The 25,415-nt window shown below is 34.3% G+C and overlaps 1 protein-coding gene across 4 annotated transcripts in view; it reads right to left on the reverse strand.

The window, feature by feature from the left end:
* Positions 1–7,703: 7,703 nt before the first annotated feature.
* LOC105486142 (adenosine deaminase domain containing 1) overlaps positions 7,704–25,415 on the reverse strand; it is a 51,209-nt gene continuing 33,497 nt past the window's right edge. For all 4 annotated transcript variants that reach the window (XM_011748843.3, XM_011748842.2, XM_011748845.3 and 1 more), the window contains exons 9-12: positions 24,660–24,889; positions 21,809–22,046; positions 16,434–16,563; positions 7,704–7,893 (exon numbers count right to left, since the gene is read on the reverse strand). In XM_011748843.3, the coding sequence (XP_011747145.2) occupies positions 7,780–7,893; positions 16,434–16,563; positions 21,809–22,046; positions 24,660–24,889 (712 nt within the window). In that variant the 3' untranslated portion in view covers positions 7,704–7,779. The remainder of the gene's footprint in view (positions 7,894–16,433; positions 16,564–21,808; positions 22,047–24,659; positions 24,890–25,415) is intronic.

Raw genomic sequence — 25,415 nt, forward strand, 5'->3', positions numbered from 1 at the left:
CAAGCAAATCTATAAAACATTCAATAGACTGGAACGTCCAAGGGGCCTGGGGAAATAAGGAATGGGGAGTTACTTCAATGGGTACAAAGTTTCTTTTTGGGATGATGAAAAACTTCTGGAAATGGAGAATGCAGTGCAGTAGAACATTGTGAATTTACTTAATAGTACAGAATTGTACACAAAAATGGTTAAAATAGTAAATTTTATGTCACGCATATTTTACCACAATATAAAATGCATGAATGTTCAATGTAGCTGTATTTATAATAAACTGAAAACAACTCAAATGTCCCTACATGGGTGAAAGGAGAAACAAACTGCAGTAATGTATATAACAGAATACTATTCAGTAATGAAAAGGGGCAACTATGGTACATACAACTTGGAATGAGCTCCAGATTATTATACTGAGTCAAAGCCAATTTCCAAAGGTTATATGATTTAATTTATATAATATGGAATCTCAGCAACAAAAATATATTGAGAGAACAGATCAGTGGGTTAGGGGACAGAATTTGACTATAAAGGAGCAGCATGACAGAGTTAGTTTGTGCTGATGAAACAATTCTGTACTTTGTGGTGGTAATTTTTCAAATCTACATATAGGAAAATATTTCATAAAACTATACACATAAAAAACGAATGAATGGAAAAACTGGTGAAACCTGAGTAGGGTCTGTGGTCTTGTGAGTAATACTGTGTTATGTCAATTTATTGGTTTTGATAATATAATTATGTAGCACCTTTGAAGGAAGCTGAGTGGTGGGTACATAGGACCTCTCTGCAACTTCTTATGAGCCTCTATTTCAGAATAAAACTTCTGAGATAAAAATAATTCCTTTACTTAAAAAAAGCACACATTAAAATTGGTATCATATACATTCTTAATATTCCAGGAAGTTTTTGATTTTGCAAAATACAAGTCGGCTGCATGCAGTGGCTCATGCCTGTAATCCCAGCACTTTGGGAGGCCGAGGTGGGTGGATCCCCTGAGGTCACGAGTTCAAGATCAGTCTAGCCAACATGGCGAAACCCCATCTCTACTAAAAACACAAAAATTAGGCGTGATGATGGGCACCTATAATCCCAGCTACTCGGGAGGCTGAGGCAGGGAGAATTACTTGAACCCAGGAGGCAGAGGTTGCAGTGAGCCAAGATCGTGCCATTACACTCCAGTGTGGGTGACAGAGTGAGACTCTGTCTCAAAAAATAAAAAAAAAAAAATTAAAAAAAAGGAAGAAATATACAATTCATCTTAGTGCACAGTTATACAGGATGAGCACTCATTAAAAATTTAGCAGTAAATGATCAAAGAAGACAACTCGTTTGTAAGAGAATATATCTAAAGAACCCAGAAATGCTCTGCATTTCTGTAGCAGTAAATTTAGATGTTTCTAGATATGAAAAATAGCTGGTTTTGTTTTTGTTTTGAGACAGGGTCTCACTTTGTCACCCAGGCTGGAGTACAGTGGCCAGATCGTGGTCCACTGCAGCCTTGACCTCCTGGGCTCAAGTGATCCTCTCCCCTCAGCCAACTGAGTAGCTGAGACTACAAGCATGCACCACCACGTGCAGGTAATTAAAAAATATTTTTTGGTAGAGATGTGGTCACACCATGTTGCCTCAGTTAGTCTCGAACTCTTGAGCTCAAGGGATTCTTCCATCTTGACCTGTCAAAACGCTAGGATTACAGGCATGAGCCACCACACCTGGCTTGTACTTTCACTCTTGAGGAAAATAAAAATTTATAAAGTTTTCAATATGTAAATGTTAACTAATTTTTATAGGAAAGTCATTGCCTGGGAGGCAATAAATAAGTAAACAAATTTACAATTTTGTTAACAGTGCTAAGACATGTAAAAATGAATGTGATAAGAGAATATAGCATAGCGTGACATAGTATATGAGAGTTCAGAGGCAAAAGAGAGATTTAAGAGCAGGAGACTTCAAAGACAATTTCATGAAGAAATTCTATTTCAGCTGCCCTAGAAAGGAGAGAAATTGGATAAAGATGAAGTGGAAATGTTTGGTCTTGCTAAGCTAAGGGGAGAACATAAGTAAAGAGAATACAGAGGAAATCCATGATATATTCAAGAAACACAGAATTATCTAAATTGGTTGAAGAATATAGTATTGTTAAAGAAGTAGGAAGTAGTAAATAGACTGCTTGTGTAGAGTCCAAAAAATAAATAATAATAATGGAATTTCCTATTGTGCAGAACACTGCAGATGCCATGAAATTTTTTCAGTTCTCAAATTCTAGTAAACTTTGACAGCTTCAGGGCTAAAATATTCAAAGTCTGACTTGAAGTACTATCAAACTGTACTCTAAAATATCTTTCTACTAATGAAACAATTCGACAAACAGTTGATGAAAAAAAGTTACAAAGCATTAACATTTTGAACAAGTACCCAAAGATATAGCTTAAAAATTTATAAAGTCATCTGTCCAAACAAGTTACATATTAGAATGTTTCTACAATAATGAATTCCCTTTACATTACAGTCAACGTGCAAAGCAAGACTCTGACAAGTATATTAACGCATGTAGAAAAATTAAAACTTCATTCTCAGGAAATCATTCATTTAAAAATTTTAAATGCCAACACCAACCTATGAGTAGTACATCTTTTCACTTCTACCATCATATAACAAATGAAAATTACAGTTTCCATGAAAACAGAAAGTAATCCAGACTTAGAATACCATAGAGAAAGGCAACTCAGGCTCAGCAGAAATTTTAACACCAGAAACATGTATATTATTTACAGGAACTAATAATGTTTTGGTAACCAGGATGCTCCTGAACAGTGTAACTGTTAAGCTAAATAAAACTAAATATTTCTGACATCTATTGTAATACAAAAAGTAACAGAATAGTTTTACTTTAACTTAATTTATAGGATGCTATGAGGATCAAAAGGTTCTGAAAAGGAAATTTGCATGCTTCCTGTTTTACTTAACAATATTCTTTCTTCTTTCTCACATCAAAGAACAATTACCTTTATCTAGGAACCATCAATTTCAGCTCATTGTCAAAGACAAAGTTGCATTTGGAAGTCACAGTGTTCTTTCACTATTGTTTTAAAGCTTGAAGATGGTCACATTAAGGTTGATTGATGGGGATCATTAATATTTTCAAAGTATTTATACCTATCTCATGTGCATATTATACTCGTTATTTTTTACAAGTTCCATCTCATGCCCCTTGGAATAATTCTGTCATATCACTTCACCTCATGTGCAAAATAAAATACAGTCGACCCTTGAACAACATGGGTTTGAACTAAGCTGGTCCACTTAACACATTTTTCCAACCAAATACGAATGAAAAACACAGTATTTTGGAGATACAAAACCTACCTATAGAGAGAGCCAACTTACGTGGGTTCCACAGGGCTGACTGCAGGATTTGAGACTGTGTGAATTCTGCTATATGCAGAAGTGGGAGTGTGTGCTGGAATCAAACAATACCGCTGGTATACTGGGGGATGACTGCATGTATATATCTAAAAATACCTTCTGCTTAAAACATTGTAAAACAGATATAACTAAATGCCTGTTCTATCTTTTATAGGCACTACCTCATTACATGATTAAGATCATCATTTTTTTCATTTAAAAGTTTAGAGCAATACTTTCTAACCATACTTACGTATGCCATAGCACAGATAAGAAAATGGCATTGCACAGTGTAGAGTAAATAACAGGCTGCCTGAGGCCAGAGTTAACTGTCCAGGGCTCTAGCTGTCTCAGGGCCCATACACACCTATCAAAAGCTAAAAAACCCACTATCAATCTCCATTCATAAGCCATCATTCATTTCTATTTTAACTATTGTACTATTTCTGCTAATAATTTGAGTTCAACAGGGGATAAGGTGGAGGAGAGTATGACAAAATGTAGGCCAGGGTTAAATTTCTATGAACTCTCACTGAAAATACTCTGAACATAATCTACCCATTACTCAGTGAAACTGCTTTACTTCCACTCAATTCTTCTCTTTACTCTTATTTCCCTCATTTTAGCTTCAGCCATTTCAGTAATATATTCATATTACACTATATTCTCTATAACCCCACTGACCCAATTACAGCTGGGTCAATTCTCCGACCTGGCTAACATCTACTATGACCCAAAACAAGTTGTAAAAATCACATTAGGTGGCTCCACTATAAAATCATGCATGTACACGAAATCTCCGTAATCTTTTTTCTTTTTTTTTTTTAGACTGAGTTTCGCTCTTGTTGACCAAGCTGTAGTGCAATGATGTAATCTCGGCTCACTGCAACCTCTGCCTCCCAGGTTCAAGCGATTCTCCTGCCTCAGCCTCCCGAGTAGCTGGGATTACAGGCGCGTGCCACCAGCCTGGCTAATTTTTGGCATTTTTAGTAGAAACGGGGTTTCACCATGTTAGCCAGGCTCGTCTTGAACTCCTGACCTCAGGTGATCTGCCCACCTCGGCCTCCCAAAGTGCTGGGATTACAGGCGTGAGCCACCGCGCCTGGCCGAAATCTCCATAATCTTTAAACATTTAAAACATCCTAACCATATTATTCTTGTCACCAAACTGCTAGAAAAAATAGAATGCAGACACTGCCTACAACTTCTCATCTTTCATTCCTCAATGATGGCCAATCTCAATTCTAATACGTCTTTTTATTATTATTCTGTAGGGTGGTATTTTTCAAATTGTGGACTAAGTATCACCTGTATCACCTGTATCAAACCACCTGTAATAACTTGTCAAAATGCAGATTTGCGACCTTTCCCTAGATTTGCTCAGACTATCTGGTTGCTTCTCCCGAGCAGCCAGGTTTGGGAACTGCTGTTTTAGACACCAGTGAACTCATGGTTGCCAAATCCAAAGTTTTTTTTTGTAGTTCTCATTCTCCTTGACCCCTCTGCAGCACTTAAGAATGCTGATTTTATTCTTGAAATTTCTCTTTGTGCTATCCTTACTCTCCACTTACCTGTCAAAGAACTCCATGTTTCCTTATTTTTCTGAATCCAATATATGAGTGTTCCTTGAGGTTCTAGCCCTAATCCTCTTTGTATTCTCCCTGAAGAGGCAAACATCTCTTCTCACAACTTCAATAATCTCCATTAACTATCTGCATAATCTTTGCAAACGACTGATTCCCAATCTTTTACCAAAGGTCCAAAACTTAAGGTCTCCGTTACCATATTTCTTATTGTTATGTATCTCCAATTAGCCATCTTATTACCATCTTTAAAATGTCAAAACTTCAAATCTTTTCAGCCAAATCATATTCCATTCTTGACTTCTCTACTTGTAGTAGTAATGGTACCTCCAGTCACACAGCTCAAAGTCATGGAGTCACCTTTGTCTTGTCCATCTCCTTTATTTCATATATTCTGTTTTCATTGCCTAGCATCCCATCGTTACTTGAATTTATCTTCTTTATAAATGGTAACAATCCTGGTTTGGGTCATCATTATCTCTTATGTAGGCTGTTATCATGGCCTCCTAAATTTCCAGTCTTCTCTTCTCTAATCTCGAATACAATTCCTCTCTAATCTTTATTATTTCCAGATATAATGCATTTTCTCTCCCATTTCAGCTTACCAAATTTTACTCATCCTTCAATGCTTGCCTCAGATCACCTTAGAGCTAAAAGGGGGCTTAAACTTAGATACAAGCAATTTAGTGGTTTTTGAACAATTTTAAAAGTGGAAGTTTAGAAGTCTGAATTTAGAAGTCTGGTTTTCTTCAAGCAAACTATCTTGCAGAACTTCAATACATAACATGTGAGAGATGAAAAGCACAGCTGTTTTTGATGAAGGGCAGCCTGGAGCCCTTCCCACAACACCTTTATCCCTGAACAAAGAATGAAAATCATTAGTCTAAACTTCATCCTTGCAAAGATAAAGAACTGAAGAGAGATTAAATGATTCACAGTAATCTCAGCCATAAAAGCAAATGTTGGGCTTCACGTCCATTTCCTGACCTTTCTACTAAATGACTGCCTTCTACTCCATGCCATCTCCTTTATCCTTTATGAAGTCTCTCTTGATATCCCTTACCTAGACAAAATATTTTTCTTGAAACCAAAACACCACATATAATTGAATGTACATAGTATACAGAGGCGGCAACTACATGTTGAATAAATGAGTGGTACTTAGTAGATTTTGTCTGTAAAACAGTTGGGCATTTTTATCTTCCCCTTAAAACTGCAAATTTCGTGAGGAAATAAATTGTTTTTTACTGATCCTCATGGCAGTGCCTAATTCTGGGCCTTTTAATAATGAGGCAGAACTTTCAGACACAAATAAAAGTACTTGGTGCTTTCCCACATTTTTAAGTGCCAGCTAAAAGCAAAATAGTTATGAATGGAAGAGCCAAGAGAAGGTGAAAGATCTTGTATTTTCAAAGGCAAGTTTACTATCAAGGAGAAGTGAAATAATAGAAGGCTGAACATTTGCAATGAAAAGAAACAGCCCTGCAAAGAAAATAAAAATATTGAACAGGGAAATAGCAGTTGCAGAAATAAGCAATAAATACTATGTAACTAACTGAAATGGAATTTGTTAATATTGTGTTTATTTTAATCCACATGAAACTGCCCATATTTTGATCCCTTTTAATCCACCAAAAAGGCAACTTCACATGATTCAACCTAGTATCAGTAGAGTTTAGATTACTGAAAGATGTCTTTCCAGCATGACTTCACTGTTCATCAACTAAATTCTACCATACTTTTAGAACAGACAAAAACCCAAAACAATTTATATACACCTCATTTGTGATTATAACAGTTCATGTGGGGTAGGTGTGAGATTGATAAGTTTAGTAAAGATCTAAGGTAAGGGGGACAAACTCTGAGAACCAATCATGTTTAATATATCTGTGATTGCAAATCAAAGAATAAGATGTAGAAGCTAAAGTACGGGACAAACAATTTCACTAAAGATACTTCTCCTAACTCAAAAGTAAGTAAACTTCCCCTTTTTTTTCTTTCTAATCACTGTATAAAGACATACAGGTAAAATGCTAAACAGTCTTTTACTGACTTATAAATTAGAAATCCCTGTTAATCTAAATTATAAATAATTAAATCACATTTGGTACAGATAGATCTTGTAGAACAGCTGAAAATGGGCAATCATATTTAATGTACATATGACAATCCTCTATTAATAGAATAACTACTTTATCAAACTATTCCTTAACATGGTTAATATTTTTCTACATTTATATGTGCAGTTTGCATTCATGAACTCCTTTAACATGAGAGCTGATGTTTTAGGTATTGTTTCTTTAGTAACACCTAGCATGGTGACTGGCAAATATTAGGCAGTCAAATGTCTGTTGAATTCATCAATGAGTATGAATCATTATTTTTATTCTCAACTTCTAATATTTAATTTTTAAAAAACTGAGTGAGATGCCAGGATACAACATTGAATATGGTAGCCATATGGACAGCTTTAAAGCAAAAACTTAAAAGAAAAGGACATCTCTATTAAACTACAAAAAGTAAAATGGCTTTACAATATCTGTCAAAATAAATACAAAATGGCTACATATTCAAATAGGTAAGTCCTTTTCCAAGAAAATGAAAAAGTAAAAAACTCTAATGTTTCAATGTAATTTGGCAGGAATATTTAGAAATTTTCAGCAATCACTGCACATTGCTATTGCTAAGACTCTGATTCTGAAAGTTGAAAACCACCAATATTTTAAAAACATTTTTACTAGTCAAAACATACCAAACAATACAAGATTTTTAATGTGACAATGGATTGCCTATTTCACATGTTAAATTGCTCTATGCAGGGAGATTTCACAATCCAGGATCCATAGCCATGTTGTTGTAAGTAGGATTTCAACTTACATTTAGCTTCTTGATAGGAGGCAGACATACACTAGAGAAGAAAAAAAAATGAATTATAGAAAACAGGCAGCATTTAACTTCTGAAAAGTAGCCCCAATACTGCTTCTTTAGCTTGAAATTTTAAAAAGTTAATGAAAGTCTTTTTTAATTCCTATATTTTAATATTTTTGAAGCTAAAAAATTTCCTTCCCAACACTCCTAAAAAGCAATTATTCTTTTTTTTTTTTTTTTCTCTCAGAGCCAAGGTCTGACTCTGTCATACAGGCTGGAATATGGTGGCATGATCACCGAATTCCTGGGCTCAAGCCATCTTCCAGCCTCAGCCTCCTGAGTAGCTAGGACTACAGGCATGCACCACCATGCCCCACTATTTTTTTTTTTTTTTTATCTTTTGTAGAGACAGGGTCTTGCATGTTGCCCAGGTTGGTCTTGAACTCCGGGCCTCAAGTGGTCCTCCACCTTGGCCTCCCAAACCTCTGGTAGTATAGGCATGAGCCATCACACCTGGCCAGTTTTTCTTCTTCTTCTTTTTTTTTTTTTTTTAACATTTTAAATTAAAAGATTAATCAATCTCATTGAAGAAAATTTGAAAAACAGACAAAATATAAAGAAAGAAACAAAAATTATCAGTAATCACAAAACTCCATGGTGGTAGATAAAACTAATGGTGGTAGATAGCCACCATTAATATTTTGGCGAATTTTCATTTTTTATAAATGAAAACATAAATAAATTTTTAACAAGCTGGTTTTACTGAGATATAATTTACATACCATGAAATTAATTCATTGTTAAGTATATTGTTTGGTGTTTTTTAATGAATTCATAGAGGTATGTAAATATCAGCAGAGTCCAGTTGTGAAACAAATCTCTCAACTCTAAAAAGTTCCACTGTACTCACCTGCAGTCCTGGTGCCAGGACCAGCCCTAAACCCAGACAAACACGAATCTACTTGCTGTCTCTAGAGTTTTACTTTTTCTAAAAAATTCATATAAATTAACACAATAAGGATCCTGTTGTGTCAGGCTTCTTTCAGTTAGCATAAAGTTTTCCAGTTCATTTAGTTTGTTTCATGTATCAGTAGCTTGTTCTTTTTTATTGCTGACCAATATTCCATTGTAGGGGTATAATATTTCATTGCAGGGATATAACACATTTTGTTTATGTATGCACCAGCTGATTAACATTTGAATTGCTTCCAGTTTTTGGCTTTTCTGAATAATGCTGTTATAAACATGCACGTAAATACCAGTGGAATTGCTGATTACACATTTACCATCTTAAGAAAATGCCAAACCGTTTTCCAAAGTGGCATTTTCTCATAGTCTGTAGTTTGTATTTTCATTTTCTTAACGATGAATTTTGAAAAGCAAGTATTCTATTTTGGAGTCAAATGATCAATTTTCTTCTTTTATGGGTTCTTCTTTTGGTATCATATCTAAGAAATCTTTCCCTAACAATGTAAATATTTTCTAATTTATATTTAATAATGTAAATATTTTCTCATATTTTATTTGAAAGTTTTATAGTTTTAGCTCTTAAGAGTTAGATCTAAAGTCCACTTTGAGTTAATTTTTGTGTATGATTGACATAAAGATCTAAGTTAATTTTTTGTTTTACCCACATATATCCCACCATTTTAGCATTATTTGTTGAAAAATGATTCTCCCATAGAATTGGCACTTTTGTACAAAAACAATTGATCATATGTGTATAGGTTTATTTCTGCTCCACTGATCTATATGTCTATTATATCAATACATTGTCTTAATTACTATAGCCTTATTGTAAGTTTTCTAACTTGGTTCTTTTTCAAAATTCTTTTGGCTCTTAAATGTCCTTTGGATTGCACTGGGCACGGTGGCTCATGCCTGTAATCCCAGCACTTTGGTGGGTAGAGTACTTGGGGTCAGAAGTTCGAGACCAGCCTGGCCAACATGGTGAAACCCCATCTCTACTAAAAATACAAAAAATTAGCTTGGCGTGGTGGCGGGCACCTGTAATGCCAGCTACTCGGGAGGCAGGAAAATCACTTGAACCCGGAAGGCGGAGGTTGCAGTGAGCCAAGATCATGCTGTCACACTCCAGCCTGGGTGACAGAGCAAGACTCTGCCTCAAAAAAATAAAAAAAAGGCCTTTGGATTTCCATATCAATTTCACAATCAGCTTGTTAATTTCTACACAAAAGCCTGCTGGAACTTTAATTTTGCTTTGAAGCTATAAATTAATTTGGAGAGAAGTGACATCCTAACAATACTGTTTTCCAGTGCATTATGATGGTACATCTCTCCATTTACTTAGGTCTCCTTCAATTTCTCTCATCCATGTTTCATCATTTCCAGTGTACAGGTCTTGCATTTCTTTTAAATTTATTCCTCTGTGTTTACACACGAACACACACACACACAAAAGTACACATTTGGTGCTACTGTGGATGAAGCTGCTTTCTCAATTTTTTGAGCATTCATTCCTTGTATAGAAACAATTTATTTTTCTACATTGCTCTTATATCTTGTGACCTTGCTAAAGTCACATATGATCCAGTTGTTTGTTTTTGGTAGTTGCCAAACAATATTTTACCTACAAGATACAATTTAGGAAAAAAAAAATTTCTTCATCCTTTACAGTATAGGTACCTTTTTACCTCTTTTTCTTGCCTTGCTGCATTGGCTAGGACCTACAGAACAGTGCTGAATATGTGCTGAGAGCACACATTCTCGCCTTCTTCCCCAAACTTAAGTAGGGAAAGGAGTTATTCAGTCTTTTAACTATTAAGCAGAATGTCAATGGTAGGCTCTTCATTGATGCCCTTTATGAACGTGAGGAAGTTCACTTCTATTCCTTGTTTGTTCAGTGTTTTTATTGTGAATGGGTGCTGGACTTTGTCAAATGCATTTTGTATGTCTTTTGAGATTATACAAATTTTAAACTTGAATTTATTCATATGGTGTGTTACATAAAGTAATTTTCTGATCTCAAATCAACCTTGCATTACTGGTATAAACCTTCTTGGTTGTGGAGTATAATCCTTTTTGTATGTTGCTGGATTTGGTTTGTCAATATCTTGCTAAGGATTTTCACATTTATTTTCATGAGAGAGACTGGTTTGTAGTTTTCATTTCTTGTAATGTTTTCTGGCCCACTTTTGGTATCAGGGTAACACTGGACTTGTAAAATGAGTAGAGAAGCATTTTCTCCTCCATTTTCTGAAAGAGCTTTTGTAGGATTTGTATTATAGTTTGCTTATATGTTTGACAGAATTCACCAGTGAAGTCATACACGTGTCTGAGATTTTCTTCAGGAAAATAATTTAATTGGTAATTCGATCTCTTAAGTTTTATTTGGATATTCTATTTTTCAGTCAGTTTTTATGAGTTGTGTCTTTCTAGGAATATGTCCATTTCATCTAACTTGTTTGTTGACAAACAGTTGTTCATAATCCCTTATAATAATTTTAAGCTTCTTAAGGTCTGCAGTGATGACCATTTTTTTTAAATTCCAAATTTTGATAATTTCTGTTACCTGTTATTTTTTCTTGGTTAATCTAGCTAAAGGATTACCAAGTTTAATTTTTTAATGAACCAGATTTAGATTTTTTCCTATTTTTTTCTATTTTCAATTTCACTGATTTCTATTCTGATTCATCACATTTTATTATTTCCTTCCTTCTACTTACTTTGGTTCTGATTTGCTCTTCTTATTCTGGCTTCTTGAGCTGGAAGCTCAAATAACTGATTTTAAGATTATTTTCTAATATAAGCATTTAAAGCTATACATGTCTAAGTACTTATTTATATAGTCATTCCTTGGTGTCCATGGGGAATTGGTTCCAGGACCCTCTAGAAATATCAAAATCTGCAGATGCTCAAGTCCCTTATATAAAATGGCATGGTATTTGCATATAACCTAGGGACGTTCTCTCATATTCATTAAATCATGCCTAGATTATTTATAATATCTAATACAATATAAATTCAATGTAAATAGTTGTTATACTGTATTTTATTTGTATTATTTTTATTTTTGTATTTTTTTTAAACTTTTCCTTCCTCCCTACCCCCAATATTTTCGATCCATAGTTGGCTGAATCTGAGGATGCATAACTTATGGCTACAAATGGCCACCTGTATTCCATAAATTTTAATATATAACACTTCACTTTCACTTAGTTCAAGATATTTCTTAGTTTTCCTAACAATTTTTTCCTTGAACCATGAGTTATTCGGAGGCAAGTTAACTTCCAAATATATAGCAGTTTCTCATATTTCATTCTGTTCTTGATTTCTAATTTAATTCCATAGTGGTTAGAACATACTTGGCATGATTTTAATCCTTTTAAGATTACTGAGACTTGCTTTATGACCCTACGCTGAAGAATGCTGCATGTGGGCTTGGAAAGAACATATATTCTACTATTGTATACAGTGTTTTCTACAGGTCAGTGAGTTTTGATTAGTTGGTAGTGTTTATCCTATATTTTTACCGATTTTCTGTGGAGTTGTTCTACCAATTACTGACAAAGGAGAATTAAAACCAACTACAGTTGCTGAATTGTCTATTTTACTTCACAACTCTGTCAGATTTTGCTTGTATATTTTAGGGCTTTGTCGTTACACCAACGTACACATATCTTTGTAATGTATTGACCTTTTTACCACTGTAAGATGTTGCTCTTTGTCTCCAGCAATATTTCTCCTCTTCATGTATATTTAATATTAATATAAATATTCCAGCTGTCTTATTATTTATATGATACGTCTTCTTTCATCCTTATAACTTGCAATTTATTTGAGACTGAATTTAAAATCTGTCTGTTGCAGACAGCATATATTTGAATCAGGCTTTTTTTAAACCCAGTATGACAATCTGTCATTTGACTGGAGCAATTAGTCTACTTTATTGTAATTATTGATATGGTGAATTTATATCTGCCATTTTACTATTTATTTCTCACATCTTATGTCTTTTTACAATTTCTCTGCTTTTACCTTACTGTCCTATAGTTTAAGAAAAATGTTTTACTGAACTATTTTAATCCTTCTGTTGGTATTTTATCAATAATTTTTCATTTATTTTCTTCATGGTTACATTAGGAATTACAATATACCTCTTTACCTTATATATTTGATTTCAGATTCATACTGGCTTATGGTAAAACAGCAACTTTATTTCAATATAGAGCCATTTCTTACCAAATTCTTTGTTATATTGTCATATATATTGCATCTATGTTATAAACTCAACAACACAGTGTTGTTTTAAACAACTTTTTAAAAAGAAAATAAGAGCAAATATATAGACATGCACATATACATACTCATAGGTCTCATGTTTATCCACACAATTATCATTTTCAGTATTTACTATTCCTTCCTGTGGATTTGCTATCATCTGGTACAATTTTTTCCAAGTCTCAAGGACTTTCTTTGGAATTCCATTTAGGAAAGTACTGCTAACAACACATTTTCTTAACATTAGTTTAACCTGTGAATGCTCTTATTTTGCTTTTATTTCTGAAGGATTATTTTCCTGGATACAGAATTCTTGGTTATCAGGAGTTTTCCTTCAGCACCCTGAACCTGCCATTATACTGCCCTTTGGGCCTCCACTGTTTCTTTTATAACAGCTTTGTTAAGATATAATTCACAAGTCAAAAAATTTACCCTTTTAAAGTGTACAATTCAGCTTTCAATGTATTCACTAATTTGTGCAGCCATCACCATTAATTTTAGAACTTCTCCATCAACCCAGAAAGAACTTTGTATCTATTAGCAGTCACTCCTGATTCTTCCTCCTCTAGCGCCTGAAAACCACTAATTTCTGTCTCTATGAATTTGTCTATAATAGACATTTAATATAAATCAAACCACAAGATATGGGGCCTACGCATTCTTTCACTTGACATAATATCTTATTGTATCTGGGCTCTCACTTATATTTCATTGTCTATATGCCAGTACCACACTGTCTTGATTACTGTAGTTTCATAGAAAGTTTTGAAATTAAGAACTATGGGCCGGGTGCGGTGGCTCAAGCCTGTAATCCCAGCACTTTGGGAGGCCGAGACGGGCGGATCACGAGGTCAGGAATCAAGACCATCCTGGCTAACACGGTGAAACCCCGTCTCTACTAAAAAATACAAAAAACTAGCCGGGCAAGGTGGCAGGCGCCTGTAGTCCTAGCTACTCGGGAGGCTGAGGCAGGAGAATGGCATAAACCCGGGAGGCGGAGCTTGCAGTGAGCTGAGATCCGGCCACTGTACTCCAGCCTGGGCGACAGAGCGAGACTCCGTCTCAAAAAAAAAAAAAAAAAAAAAAAAAGAAATTAAGAACTATATTTTTCAACTTTTTCAATTTTTTTTTTTTTTTTTGGCTATTTTGGGTTGGCCTCCACTGTTGCTAATAAGAAATCAATGCATTAAGCCTTTGTAAAACTTCTGCCATCTTCTGATCAACTTGTATGTGGAAGGGAATGTACTGAATGTTACAGTCAGCTATCAAGTATCCCTTGGCTTGTACTCTTTGATGGGCTCTCTTGGGTATTCCCTGCACATGAGCATAGTTTTTCAGTCAGCCAGGGAAATATGAAGAATCTACCTCAGCCCTTTCAGGGCTCTCTCATTTTCCAGATCTCCTTGTTAACTTGCTAGTTAGCCTACCACTTGCCTCCAACCAGGATGGCAACCTTGGGCCAGCAAAGTTACCAGTTTTCCCCATTTATTTCCTACCAAGTTTGGCATTTAAGCCAACAAAACTGCAAACTTTCATTCCCCTGTCCCAAATCAAGTATACCTCCTCTGAAAGCAAAGCTGCTGCTTTTGGTGGCAGCCTCACTGGGTCAAAAAATTACAGTTCTTGCCATTCAAACCAGCAGAAAGGAAGAAAATGAGAATGAGAAAAGAATGAGAAAATGAATGACAAGAGCCCTGGGCAAGAAGGCCACATACTCCTGTAATTCTTGCTAAAAAAAAAAATAGCAGTTTTTCTTTTTTCTTTTTTTTTTTTCTTTTTTTTTTTTTAAGAGAGATAGGGTCTTGCTTTGTCCCCCAGGCTGAAGTGCAGTGGTGTGATTATAGCTCACAGCAGCCTTGAACTCTTGGGCTCAAGTGATCCTCCTACCTCAGCCTCCCAAGTAGCTAGGACTAGAGCTGTGGGCCACCATGTCGGCTAATAATAACAGTTTGTGAGGAATACACACCTTTGAATGTTTTTTCTGTCTTCTGTCAATGTCCAGAGTTGTGAAAGGTTGTGTTTCACAATTTTGTCTGGTTTTCTACTTGTTTTTATAACAATTTACAACTTTTTTATGCCACAAAACCAGAAACAGTCTAGATAAGCTTTTATACTTAAAAATGTGTGATTATATATACACACACCTGTAATTAATGTAACTGCCTTACAGGCTGTGACTATACAGGTTGAGCATTAGGTTGGTAAAATTAAATGACTTTCATATAATGCTATCTCATTATTGGCATTAGGATAGCAAAGCAATTTACATTTAATATTTAATAATGGTAACCTGGAATTATGTTCATGTTGGCCAGGCATGGTGGCTCAAGCCTGTAATCCCAGAACTCTGGGAGGCCGAGGCAGGCGGATCACCTGAGGTGAGGAGTTCGAGACCAGCCTGGCCAACATGGCAAAACCCCGTCTCTACTGAAAGTACAAAAATTAGCCTGGCATGGTGGTGTGCACCTGTAATCTCAGCTACTCAGGAGGCTGAGGCGGGAAAATTGCTTGAACCTGGGAGGCAGAGGTTGCAGTGAGCCAAGATTGTGCCATTGTACTCTAGCCTGGACAACAGAGTGAGACTCCATATCAAAAAAAAAAAAAAAAAGAGAGAGATGTTCATGTCATTATCACATAGAAAGAAAAAGTAGATTAAAACATACCATACCCAATATGGTCTTATTTTTAAACAGACACATATACAAATACGTATATATGAGAAGGAACTGAAATAACATGCTCACATTAAAAGACTGAGTATTAACTTCGAATAGTAAGTGGGATTACAAGTATCAATAATATTTTTTTCTGTATTTTAAAACCTTTTTCAAATTTTTGACTTAAACTTACATTATGTTTATGTAAAAAATATTTTGGAAGAGAGAAAAAGGCTGTGTACATTGCCTACTAAATCAGATTCAAATCAGATGCTGAAATTAAAAGTTTTTTCACAACTTTAAAATAGAAAAATTCATATATCTTAAAAATGTATTATTTTAGAATACTTAACATTCTACAGTTAATACAATTAATACCAAATGCAGAATAAATTTTAACATTTTGTTTCTCTGGTATGACATAGCAGGTTTTGAGTGCTATGTAACTTACACTGTCAGAATAAGTATATACCATACTAAAATGGCTACTTTAAATGGCAATACTTATTTACATATCTAATTTCTGACATGTTCATTTAAAAACCAGTTTTACCGTTACATGGTAATATCTTATATTCAGGAAGTATTTAATAAACTTTTGTTAAGGAGATTCATTTTAAAATGACCACATTAATGTCTTAAATTTTATTCCTATGATAACTTTATTCCTTTAAGGACTTACCTTGGCTGCATGATATGTACCAGCTTCAAGTAATTCTTTTTTAGCTTCTTTGGCAAGCAGGTTAAACCGACTTAACATTGCAGCCTTACAAAGCCGACTTGCCATTGACATACCACTTTTAAATGGGGAACTAAGCAGAGAGAAATAAAATTTTTTTTTATTTCTTTTTCAGTAATTTATGTCGGCAATTGTACGGATTAAAATCAACATGTATCTACAAAATATTTCTTGATTATTTGCAATATACATAGTGAACTGTTTTTTACATAAGAGGCATTCTTAATATTTACTTTCTGAAGTAAATTTCTTACATTATGTTTTAAATTATTTAGTATTGCATCAAAAATTAATGCAGAAGATAGACCTTGGAACATTTCTATTGTATGAAACAAAATTAATCTATGATGATACAGATTAAACAGTGGTTCTATAAGGGATTGACTGGAAGTGGGCATCGAAATACTTTCTGCATTTTGACTAAAATGATGGTTACACAGGTATATGAATATACCAAAATTAATGAAATCGTACAATCTATTTTGTATTTCACTGCAAGAAGTTTTGGCTCAATAAAAGCGTAACATATACACATAACCTATTTCACAACCCTTCGTGTGTGTGTATATTATGTGCATGTAGATGTGTAATTTGGGTTTCTAATGAAAGTGGGTCCACAGATCATGAACCTTTTTGCTACTGTAACTTTTCCCCTTCATTGTATCTTCTCATTAGTTGTTCTTAGGATAGATAACAAAAACAGTCAAAATCCTTCATTCCTCCTAGTTTCCAGTTATTTGCAATGTGACTTTTCAGATCCTCACATCAATAGCCATGGCTGATTTTTGCTTCCCTTGAATTTTACTAGTCTTGTGATTTGTTTTAGCAAACAGAATAGATAGTGTGATAATTCTGAAGCTAGGCCTGGAGATGCCTTGGTTCTTATTTTCTTGGCACTGCTGCCTCTCCCATGTGACCCTGCTAGGACTAGCCTATTAGAGGGTAAGTGAACACAAGGTAAGATCAGCTCACCTGACCTTTAGTTGACCAACAGTTGACCCCAGATGTGTGGGAGAGCCCAAGAAAATCCAGAAAAACCATTCGGCTGACTCAAGAACTTCCAAGTAGTAATAATAAATAGTTGTTTTAAACAACTAAGTTTTGAGGTGGTTTATACATAGCAACAGCTAACATACACTCATGTGTACAAAATCTATTTGATTTCTACATATTAATTTCCCACCATGATACTTTTGTTGCAGTGGTTTTGATAATTTCTTGATTTTTGGATAAAAATACCATCTTCAAAGAGTGATAATTGTTACATAACTCCTTCTTTCCAATATTTTCTCTCTCATTTCCCTTGTCCAAATGTATTAATGCCTCCAGCAAAATGTTGAGTAACAGCAGTAACAGTAAATAATGCCTTACTCTGAATGTTAGTGGGAATGCCTCTGACATTTTATCAATCATGATAATATTTTTGGACTAATAAAGATATACTTTATCCTGTAAAAAGACACTACCTAGCTATTCCTTTTTATTGAATATCTTCATCTAGAATAGTTCAAGAGCTAAATTATTTATACACTTTCTTAGAATTTATAGAGATTAACATCTGGTATTTTCCCTAGATTAATTAATATAACATATTAATAAGAGTTTCTAGTCTAGTGTTATTTCTATTATGTTACTATCTTTGAATTCCTAGAAAAAATGCCAATTGGTGTTACTGTATAAAATATATTATTGCAATGTGCTGCTAAATTCTGCTCCCTGATCTTTTATATAGCAGTTTTTCTTGGATATAAATGAGTTTGGTCTGTAATTTTGTGTGGTGGAGAGGAGGAGCAGCAATTTTTTTTTGTAAACTTTTAAGTTCAGGGGTACATGTGCAGGTTTTTTTATATAGATAAATGTGTGTCATAGGGGTTTGTTGTACAGTCTATTTCATCACCCAGATATTAAGCCTAGTATGCATTAGTTATTTTTCCTGACCGTCTCCCTCCTCCCACTCTCCACCATCTGAAAAGCCTCAGTGTGCGTTGTTCCCCTCTATGTGTCCATGTGTTCTTGTCTAGCTCCTACTTATAATAGAACACGCGGGATTTGGTATTCTGTTCCTGTGTTTGTTTGCTAAGGACAGTGGCCTCCAGCTCCATCCATGGCCCCGCAGAGGACATTATCTCATTCTCTTTTATGTCTGCATAGTATTCCATGATGTATATGTACCACATTTTCTATATCCAGTCTATCATTGATGGACATTTGGAATTATTCCATGTCTTGGCTACTGTGAATAGCGCTGCAATGAGCATACGCATGCATGTGTCTTTATACCAGAATGATTTATATTCCTTTGGGTATATACCCAGTAATGGGATTGCTAGGTCAAATGGTATTTCCATCCTTAGGTCTCTGAGGAATTGCCACACTGTTTTCCACAACAGTTGAACTAATGTACACTTCCACCAACAGTGTATATGTGTTCCTTTGTCTCCACAACCTCACCAGCATCTGTTTTTTGACTTTTTAATAGCCATTCTGATTGGTGTGAGACAGTATCTCATTGTGGCTTTGATTAGCAATTTTAAAAAATCAGATTTAAGTATCAATCATATACTTGTTTCATAAAAGTATTTGGATGCTTTCCATCTTTTTGGATAGCACTGGAATTATCTGCTTTTTAAAGGTTTAGGAAAAAAACCTCTGAACTACCTCAGAATGGTACTTTGAGGAACAGTTAAGGTGCCTTCTTGGTAACTTTCTCATGAAAATAACATTTATATTTTTCCTCCTTCTATATATAAGTTTTACAAGTAATGTTTTCCTAGAAATTTGCCCATTTCATTCAGGTTTTAAAATATATTTGTGTGGTTACCCAAAATAGCTTATGATCCTCTTGTTTTTATATGAGATTGGTGATTTTTCTTATCAGCTTTTTATAAGTAATTTTGCCTTTTTCTGTTTTTTTAAAGCTCTTTTCTTTATATTTCTAAATTATTTCTATCATTTATTGTTAAATGCATTTAAGGCTCTGACTTTTCTATTCAGCTTTGTTTAAACTGTATAACCTACAAATTCTGATGTGTAATATTTTCAATATCCCTATTTTCTAAATATTCTGCAATCTCAGTTTATCTTTCCCCTTTGAGCTAGGAGTCAGAATTTTTCCAGTAAAAGCAGTTCCTAGTATTCCGAGTTTGTTATTCACAGTTTTATCTCATCATAATCAGAGAATATGTCTACATTGCTTCTACTTTTTGGAATTTGTTATTTTCTTTGTGGTTTAACACACAGCTTTTTGTTAGTGCTCTATAGTTTCTTGAGGACTAGGTACATTTTCTATTTTTAAGATGCAGAGTTTAAAGTAATGAAATCTACCTTACTGTTATTTAAAATGGCTATATTCTTGTTTACTTGTTTACTGTTTTGTCCACCTGATCCACCATGAACTGAAAGAGGTGAATTGTTGTCTCTACTAGTAGTGTGTTTCTACGTTTCCTTTCCCCGTCTTCTATAATTTCTGCTTTGTGAATGTGGCTATGTCACTTTCGGCTAAACATTCTTCTGTCCTCCGTATGAATTATACTGTTTATATTGCTAAGGTTTTTTTTTTTTTTTTTTTTTTTTTTTTTTAAGATGGAGTCTCGCTTTGTTGCTCAGGCTGGAGTGCAATGGTGCGATCTCAGCTCACTGAAACCTCTGCCTCCTGGTTTCAAGTGATTCTCCCTGTCTCAGCCTCCCAAATAGCTGGGATTACAGGCACCTGCCACCATGCCCAGCTAATCTTTTGTATTTTTAGTAGAGATGGAGTTTTGCCATATTGGTCAGGCTGGTCTCAAACTCCTGACCTCAGGTGATCTGCCCGCCTTGGCCTCCCAAAGTCTTGGGGTTATAGGCGTGAGCCACTGCACCCGGCCTCTGCTTTCTTTTCATTTGTAATTACTTGGCAAGTATTTGGCCGTAAAAAATGTTAAGCTCATTTTACACAGTTTCATCTTTGTTATGCCATTATTTTATGTTTTCAGTAAGTAATTTTTTAATGTCTTTCATAGAAGACCTGTTTGTATGTTTAGTTGAGTCTGTTATTAATAGTAAAGCACTTGTTTATGCTGGCCTAAGTCATTTGATAAAAGTGTAATTCATCCTAGTTAAAACATCAGTATTATGCTTAACTGAGTTCCTACTAAGAAATGTTTATGGGTTTGTCTGTTTTTTTTTTCTTTTTTTCTTTTTCCTTTTTGGGATAGGGTCTCGCTCTATTGCCCAGGCTGGAGTGCAGTGATGTAGTCATAGCTCACTGCAGCCTCAAACTCCTAGGTTCAAGTGATCCTCCTGTCTCAGCCTCCTAAGTAGCTGGAACTCCAGGTATGCACTCCCACTCCTGGTTAATACTTTTTATTTTTTATATAAAAGACTGAGTGTCTCACTATGTTTCCCAGATTGGTCTTGAACTCTTGGTTTCAAGCCATGCTCCTGCCTCAGCCTCCCAAACTGCTAGGATTACAAGTATGAGCCTTCTTGACTGCTAAGAAACATTTGTATGTGGTCTTCATTTAAATTTGTCCTTCACAAAGAAAGCAATTTTAAGCATTTAAGTTTTTAACATTATTCACTGCCTCATTACAAATGTATGTTCACACTAAAAGAAGAGTTTTACTGAATAATCAATGGCAGAGACATTATGAAGAAATGTCTAGAAGGCACAGAGCATCATAGTTAAGAACAAGGGCTTTGAAAATAAAATGTCTCGGTCAGAATCCAAGCTGTGTCATTAACTACTTGGGTAACCTTAGGCAAGATATTTAACCTAGCTTGTGTCTCAGAAACTGTAAAGAATAAATAAATAAATAAATAAATAAATAAATAAAATCACTCAACCTACAGGGTTATTATAAGAAGACAGTATAACACAGCACCATAGTTCTTACACGTAAGAGTACCTAAGTAATATTTGGAAGAGTATATAAAAAATATAATTCCTGAGCCCCATATTCAAAGTCAGATTCAGTAGAAGAAATTGAATTTCTAAAAAATTTACATGATTCTAATACTAAAGGTATTAAATTACAGTTGGAGAAACATAGGTTATGGTGCCAGATTCCTTGGGTTGGAATGGTGACTCTGCCATTTAGTATGTATTTCAGTAAGCTATATAACTTCTCCACGTCTGTCTTCTCATCAGAAAAAAAATATTAAAATATTAAAATTTTTAAAATTAGTACAACACCTGCAACATAGTCACACTCGACTAATGATAATAATTATTGTTCAGACTTCAATAAATGGTATCCAAAAGAGTTAGAATAAAAACTGCAATAAATGTCTTCTTTTGCTTAAGTAATATATGGTTTAAAGAAATTAGTAATTTTAACCTTTCAGTGATCTTCCCACTCAGGCCATCCACAATCTCCAAAGAAACATCTCCTTGTGCCCAATTCAGACTCAGAAATTTGTATTCCAAGTTCATCTGAAGTGGATATGCAGAGGGTACTAAACTAATATGAGGTCTGTTGACTAAGTAAAACATTGGAAGTTTTGAAGTGAGTGCATCATCAACACGTTGCTTTATAGCGATTTCTAAGCCTCTGGTATCACTGCAATTCCCATCACCTAGAAAGCAAAAAGAAAACACTCAAGTTCAATATTAAAAGACCATTCCAAAATTTAAAAATAAATGAAATGATTGGAAATCATCCAAAGCCCATTTCTCTATCCTTATCTTTCAACCTTCCCTTTCCTAGTTCTATTCTCTTAGCATCTACTCCATATTCTTAACTAGAACCAGAACAAGGTAATAACAGATTTTCCATTTTAAAAAAGACTCTGATACAGAAAATAATGAAAAGTCCCTCTACGGAGCATTAGCAAAGAGCCACAGCTGCTCAGAAACTGGTACTTTTGTACTGACTCAGAAAGAAATCTGGTACGTCCAGATTTGTCGACTGCATTATATCCTGATTTCTTGCAAGTGCAGTTGACAAATCTGGATGAGAAACAATTGGTGAAAGGGAGTCATTTTCAAACATCTAAGGGCCACAAATTTTAACTTCTCCAATACCACAATGCTTCAATTTCACAACACAAAATAATTTAAAGAATGACCATTTCTGGTTAAAATTGTGCCAATACCAAAAGCTTTGAATTCTCAGTCATAATAATTATTGAAGGAGAAATCTCAAAAAGATGCAATGTTACTACTAAAAAACAGTAAGCTGCATCAAACTTAAAACGGAAGTTAGGAAGCAGTCATTCTTATTTTAAAAACAGTTATTCTAAAGCATATCTCTTTCTTTCTCAGAAGGTCAGAAGTTCTTGCAACAGAATCTTTGTAAACCACTGGACATATTTCACAAATGAAGTTTTGTGTCCTTATCATTAAAATTGTTGAGATGGTTACTAGGGCTGCATTATGACTATCTGGGCACTAGAAAATGATGTAAAAAGGACACGTACTGCTTTTGGCATCCTTTTTCTAAACACTTCCTTAAGTGTTTATCAAGAGTGACAAATGATCAAGACAAATGAAGAGTGACAAAAGAAAACTAATCAAATAAAAAATATACTTGGGCACAGAATAAAAGTTGGAAAATATAAGGTGTGAGGAATATTTAATGTATCTACAATGAACAGTAGATAATAAGGATTTTTAAAAAGCCTAATGTATTTATTACGCTCTGCAATGAAATAATGACAGTGACATACCAAAAAAAAAAAAAAAAAAGACATTTGGAAAAAGGAAGAAAAAAAAAAAACCTGTAAGTCAAACTCCTCATGAAATGCTTTAAACATCAAATTGTTTACCTAGATGCTTTAATGGGAAGTATAAAACCTAATATAATAGAAAAAAAGTTTACAAATATTTTAAATTTTACTTTTCCCTTCATATATGTGTGCACTAATAATTTACTATATCTGAGGTATGATTTTAATATATCTTGAGGCTCAATCTTGTTCCTAGAAAATAAATCTCTAAAAGTATGCAATATAATTGAAAAATTTTGATTTGATTCATTCAAAAGGATCTGAAATAACATGAAACTCCAAGGTTAAAGTCAAAGGTTAAATCTAATCAAACACTATAGAAGACCTGACCTGACAATAATTCATATATATATATATAGATATATATATAGATACATATATATAGATAGATAGATAGATACATATATATATATATATCTCCAAAATCTATCAAAAGCAGCAGCATGAAAAGTTATGAAAACTGGGGTGGAATTCAGGCTCTACCACTAAGCAAACTGACAGACTTTAGGCAAGTATTTTATTAACATTGTGAATGTGATCGGAAAAAGAAAAGAAAAAAGGAAAGGACTGAATAAGAGATTCCCTAAGGTTATCAGCTGCTTCTTAAAAGTCCACAAACTGTATTTAAAATGGATTTCTTCACTAGGAAGGATTCTCTACACTTCAATTATACAAATCAAATTAGTACATGAAAAGGACCTCTAGATGGAAATAACTTCTGGACAAACATTTTTGAAGTACTTAGGCAGAAAAATTCATTGTAATAGGGGTTACCAAATTTGCAAGATATATTGTAAAAAGCTTGAGAATGAATACAAATCTAGCTATTTTTTAATAGTCAAGAAAGAGAATTTTTTTCCAGATTACTCTGGATAATTTTCTATTTAAATATAGTAAATGCCCTTTTAATGCAAGCCTAGATCCCATGTTTTAAATTTAAAAATTCCACCACCATAAAATGACAAAATGAGTATCTACAGAATATCCACAGCATAAAATTTGTTTCTGCAAACTTTTTGAAAAGTAAAATAACGCTTTAAAATAATGTTGGGGTACAGAAAACTCCTCAAAATATGAAACTTCAGCATGCTGAGTGCTTCGAAAATTGAAAGGCCTCAGAAATAAGCTTCACAGCCAAGGTTTTTCTCTGATCTTTCCCTCATCTCCCTGTGTCACTGATCTTTCCCAAAGCACCAGAAGGAGCTCTTTCTGGAATTTCCTTATCCAGCTGGATGGTCACTACAACTTAAACGGTATCTTTATCCCACAATCTCTGCCTCCCACCTTTGGGATTCATTCATTCTCCCTGATAATTTATCATGAAACCAATAGCTCTACAAAACAGCAGATATGTGTTTTGACCTTAAAGTTTCATATATGCAAAAACTAATTTTATACTGATAAGTACAGAGGATTTGCTTAGTGAGCAAGAGGCCCAGGAGGTTATGAAATCTCACTCACCAACTAGTATACTGCTGATGTAAACTGGCTGTATAAAATGACTCAGCAATGCTCCCTGTACACCAAGCACTTCCCATCTGGTCAATTTGTCACTTGAGGACATACTGCTTATTCTATTAACACCATCTTTAGGACAGTAAACAGTCAGATAAATTTTGCCTTCAACAGCCACGTGGAGACAGAGTTCTTCATTGGCTTCAAATGCAGATATAGAATGTGGATTAAGACGTCTAGAGAAAGAAAAGAAAGTGTCTTCCTTTAAAAAACAAAGGTGACAGAACAAAATCTACCTGTACCTAAGAACTGTTCTCTAACATGTTTAACTTCCCAGTGTACATTTAATTCCAGTAACAGAAACAGATGCAAGAAAGCAAGGCAGGAATGGAGTGCCTTCATTCCACAATAGTAATATAAAACAGAAATGAACCACATTTAGAGCCTCCAATAGAGATATTTTTCATATTATTACCATTTCATGTCCCTTAAAATTCAAAGAAACACTAATTTTTATCCCTATCATAGTTTGTGAATTAGTTCCTTCCTCTGTATGAAATTTTTTTAAAACTACAAAATGAAAGAATGAAAAAAAGGAAAACTATTTTTGTCATCTTCATTAAAAATGCAAAATTATTTTTCTTTAAGTTTCTTTCTAGAGAACCCTGACCTCATTTTCAAAGGTGTTACTAGAGGGATATTTTTAAAAATATTACCTATGGTTACTTACCATTAGATGGTCAGACTTAAGGTGACTTTTAC

This window comes from Macaca nemestrina, chromosome 3, assembly GCF_043159975.1.
Source record: "Macaca nemestrina isolate mMacNem1 chromosome 3, mMacNem.hap1, whole genome shotgun sequence".
Classification (NCBI taxonomy): Eukaryota; Metazoa; Chordata; class Mammalia; order Primates; family Cercopithecidae; genus Macaca; species Macaca nemestrina.